Raw genomic sequence first — 5,159 nt, 5'->3', positions numbered from 1 at the left:
GACATTGATGGATACTAGGCGCTATATAAATCTCTTCATTTATTTATTTATTTATTTATTTATTTATTTATTTATTTATTTATAAAGTGTGTTAACTTTGTGTGTGTGTGTGTGTGTGTGTGTGTGTGTGTGTGTGTGTGTGTGTGTGTGTGTGTGTAAACAACTTAAAATCAAAAACCACTGGACTGATTGGTGTTAAGAATATACAATTTTGGGCAAAAAACCTTAACTCAAAAACTACTGAGCAGAAACTAAGGAATTAGTGTAAAAAATGTATAGATTAATAATTGTTCATGGTATGATCCCATGTGTGATCAATCAATCAATCAATCAATACATTTATAGAGCGCCAATATCCAATACGAAGTAGAGTTCAGCGGCGCTTTACAGTTAGTTATCGAACACTTTTTCAAACAAGTGTGTTTTGAGATGTTTCCTGAAGGCATTGACTGTGGGTGTCTGTCGAAGCTCCAGTTGTAATTTGTTCCAAAGACGTGGTGCAGCACATGAGAAAGCTCGACCCCCAAATGATGCAAGTCTGTACTTGGGTTCCAGTAATAGGCATTTTTCCGACGACCGAAGTGTGCGGACATTAGGTTTCTGACAGATAATGTCTGATAGGTAGGAAGGTGAAAGTCCATGCAATATCTTGTAGGTGGTGAGGAGAATTTTGTATTCTATTCTGTATTGTACCGGCAACCAATGTAGTTTCTTTAGTGTTGGTGTTATGTGGTCCCGTTTCTTTGTCCGTGTGATAATCCTGGCAGCTGTGTTCTGTGCGTGTTGTAGTGGTTTGATATGATCATATGGCAGTCCGTACAAAAGAGCATTACCATAATCGAGTTTGGATGAGAGTAGAGCTTGAACTAGTTGTTGACAAGAACTTTGACTGAGAAATTGACGAATGTGACTGATTTTGTGAAGGTGGAAGTAGATTGAGCGGCAAGTTGCAGATATATGTTTTCTATAGGTGTGATTGCAATCAAAGATGACTCCTATATTCCTGGCTGAATCAGTTAATTGGATGCTACTCGAGCCAATCGAGATTTGGTTGATTGGGCATGGTAGACGACTGAACTTTGATCTAATAAGCAGCACTTCTGTTTTCTCATCGTTTAGTTTTAATTTATTTCGGGTCATCCAGGATTTTATGTCATCTACAGCTGATTCCATGATGGCGATCGACGGTGAGATGTCTGATGGTAGAAATGATAAATACAATTGATTGTCATCTGCATAAAGGTGGAAATTCAAGTTATGTTGACGAATTAGCTGTCCAAGAGGTGAGATGTATATGCAGAAAAGTAAAGGACCGAGCACTGAGCCTTGTGGTACACCGGATTCAAGTGATATTCTAATGAGGCGTAAAATATGTCTTTTCGGTCACAAATATTCAATTCCAAAACTACTGAGCACATTGGGCTGAATTATAACGAGAATGCATCCAGGGATGTGTGTAGTTGGTGGTTTATTCACGAAGTGATGCTCCCATAAGGCATAAGTGATAGACAAATTAGGTTCACAAATCTCAATTTTGTTCAAAAACTTAAATCTCGAAAAGTGCATGGTGAATGGGGATGGTATTTGGTTGGGATGCTTCTGGAGGTGTTATTATTCTGCAAGATTTTGACACAACTGGCTCTAGCAACCATGATCAGACCCTCAGCAACAGTCAAATGATGATGATTATACTAAAGATAACAAAATTGATGTGTAGGTAGTGAATTTATGCAAATGTGCCTAGCAACAAGACATGTCCAAAGCAACAGCCAAATGATGATATATGTTGCAAAGATAACAAAAGAGATCAATAGGTAAGAAGATATTGTGGCGCAAGGTGAAAGAAATGAAATAATACTCTCAAATGGTTGCCAAAAGACAAGAGAGAAAACACGGCTGCGTATTCAAGTATTCCTGACACATACAAAATGTGGTAAAACACTGTCTGTGTGTATGTGAAAGGTAGATATAAGTTAGACTGCATGACTTAAAATGTCGGCCACAGCTTCGCCAATACCTCACAGAGTTCAGCCAGACCTTCACCGAGTGTAGCTTTTATTGCAACAAATGTCTTGAGATGAATATCTTAACTCTAATCAAATTCTTATGATAGGATTTACTGGACAAAAAAGGAAACAATGGATTTCGACATGTTACCCAGATGCCAGTATCACGGGAAACTTCGAGGAGCAGTCGACCAGCTCGTTTATGGAGGCGTTCAAGTGTCTTCAAATACTTTTGATTCGTATTAAACCATACATTCGCAGCATAATCGAAATGGGGAAGGACTAATATATTGCCCATCATCTTCCTAAGTCCCAACGGCAAAGAGTGTCTGATTCTCGACAGTAGACCAAGTTTTAGAGAAATTTTAGCAGAGGTTTTGGAAAAATATGTTGAAAATTTCAATTTTGAATCCAGCCAAACCCCTAAGTATTTGAAATCAAATACTTACTCTACTAGGTCTCCCTGTATTCGAATTTGCAAAACTGAATTTACTTTTAGTCTTTGAGAAGTACCGAAACGCATGCTCATGATTTTACTTGTATTCAGAGTTAAATTGTTTGAGTCAAGCCAGGCCTTGACATGCATTATTTCCCCTGTTGTGTCACTTCAATATCGGCAACTGATTTGCTTGAATAGAAAATAGCCGTGTCATCTGCATATATAATTGCTTGAGCCTTTATAACTGTTTCCGGTAAGTCATTGAAATAAAGGGTGAAAAAATAAAGGTCCCAGGACTGAACCTTGGGGAACCCCACAAGCAATGCCCATGCTTTCAGACAGTGTGGAATTTAACTGTACAACTTGCCAATGCACTGTCTTGTATACCTATTTGATGTAGTTTCGGAAGCAGCAGTCCATGATCGATTGTATCGAATGCTTTCTTCAGATCTAGAAATATTAAAACATCTCCAGAGTCAAACGGCACGAACTGATTTGAGACAACTTCACCACTCTAATTGAAAACATGTGGACAAACATCTGTAAAAGATTTTGTCGGTAGATAAGAGAAGAGTCTACTGCGATATTCGACTTCTGTCATGACATTCACTCCTCCACTCGCACTATTGTCTGAATTAGCCATCCTTTGTCAGGTTCAGTTGGTTTCTACCTGTGGTAATTACACATCAACAGCGACGGTTTCTCCAAAAGCGATATTATTTTCATTGTCTTTCAACCGAATATACATGTGTGAGAGACTTCAACAATGAAACCACCATATAGAAGTAGAGGAACTTTGTAGCTTTAGCACTTTACCATAGGTAACTCATGTAATTATAAATGCAGTATTGAACTATGCTGTATGTCGGAGGCAATGCATAATTTATATCACCTCCACGTTACCAACCAAAAAATGTTGTGTTCTCAATGTCATAGGCTTTTAAATTACACTGCGGTTATTGACTCGATACTGTGGTTATTCGAAAATAAGTATGCGTTGTAATATGCAGTATATTAGCTAAAGGCTAAGTGATCCAACATATTGTTGTACCGAATAAAAGAACTGCGTACAGGGCGTGGCTCTTTAAATATCCATGAAACGTTTTGAATTTTCTTCCACGTCTACTAAAATGTATAGCGTATATTCTCATGTTTATACAAGTCACAATATAATAATTAACTACTTATTAAACACTTATTTATCGTCTGTTTACATTTTATAAGTGTTTTCAATTTCAATTTACTAGTACATAGTAATTTTACTTCGTAATATTGTAGCGAAAAGAGACTTTGCTAGAAAGTATTTTTCATAATTGTGTGTACAGAATTATATGAAGACGTTGGTGCTGTTAGAACGTGAACTCCTTTTGGCCTCATATACGTGAAAAGTGAGAATCATGAGTAATGGCACCATCCCATCTCTATAAAGACTGTCTATGATTGTATGCTTATTGAAAAGGTTACATAATGATATTTGCAAATCAATTCTTATGCCAGATGGGTTGATAGGGCTTATAGAATTTAGATTACTTTTTCTTTCCATATAAAGATTGTTCTAATTGACTGATGCGTTTTTGATGAAGAGCCGATAAAATGAAGACTCAAATTTGTCAGGCACGATTCATGGACATGTACTGATTTCTGGGAAGGGACAACTATACGTTTCCTTCTATGTGTAGGTACAACACTTCTAATATAGTATCCCTACACGAGGTTTACATAAAATGTAAATTTTAGATAAAAGACTAGTTACAGAAACTGCTAATCAGATTAATACATTCTACTTACCTTGGTCTGTGGCCGTTGTCAATTCGCACATAAACAGGAACCAATAGACAATTATAAACATGGTCATATCAGAGCCTTGGCTGATTACAAGGAAATTTGACACGTCTCTACTATGTCTGCAGATGTCTAACGTAACGGAAACGTGTGTTACACAGGTACATAATCAGAAGGCGAATCAACGAAGAGATAGTCTTTGTGTTGTCGACAGTATGTAAAAAATAATGGACTCTCTCTTCAGTAGCATTTCTTTGATAATTTGCGACGTCGACTTTAATGGAACTTAAATCTATTTTGGACATGATTCCGAAGGCTAAGAGACTCGATAATGTTGCACTGATCTGAGTGCACAGGAATGAGTACAGAATATGGTATTTTCATATATCCACAGGTAGTATATTGAATTTCGAATTTATATTATTGTATGTATTGTGGTCGTAACGATCACATACAGGAAAACATGTCATGTATTTATCGTCTTTTTTGCTTATAATTTAATAGGAAGTGGTATCCTTTTGCGTGATTACCAATACTACTTTTACATCTGAAATATTGTTGTGAAAGGGTATGCTCATACGTACTTACACAATTAGATGTACAGAATATTTTAAAGATGTGGGTGTTGATTTGTAAGTAAACAGGTCATCGCCTCACCTGCGAATGGATAACATAGTGAGTGAAAACATATTACTGAAAAGGCGCCAGGGGCGTTGTGCACAGCCGATATTGAAACCTATGATAATATTTTATAAAGAAGGTATTCCTTTTAGTATGTAGATCTACCAAGTAGGCTTGAAAGTGGCCATATGGATGGCAAATTATTAATAATTTTGGATTTTTAATCCATAAGCAACTCTCCTGTGATGTTACACTTGTGAAACAACATAGACTAAATCCTTGTTTGCTACTTTAAAAGACTTAAGACTTTA

General features: G+C 36.7%; 1 protein-coding gene across 1 annotated transcript; it reads right to left on the bottom strand.

The window, feature by feature from the left end:
- Positions 1–390: 390 nt before the first annotated feature.
- Positions 391–1,173, bottom strand: LOC144436778 (uncharacterized). The gene has a single exon (XM_078125638.1). It carries the CDS (start codon positions 1,171–1,173, stop codon positions 391–393), a length of 783 nt encoding a protein of 260 aa, XP_077981764.1.
- Between the last annotated feature and the right edge of the window lie 3,986 nt (positions 1,174–5,159).

The sequence above is a fragment of the Glandiceps talaboti genome, chromosome 6, assembly GCF_964340395.1.
Source record: "Glandiceps talaboti chromosome 6, keGlaTala1.1, whole genome shotgun sequence".
In the NCBI taxonomy this organism is placed as follows: domain Eukaryota; kingdom Metazoa; phylum Hemichordata; class Enteropneusta; family Spengelidae; genus Glandiceps; species Glandiceps talaboti.
This window is presented reverse-complemented; position numbering and strand designations above follow the sequence as displayed.

Excerpts from the sequence above, each read along its gene's own strand:
- LOC144436778 (XM_078125638.1), bottom strand. The coding sequence starts at position 1,173 with ATGGAATCAGCTGTAGATGACATAAAATCCTGGATGACCCGAAATAAA.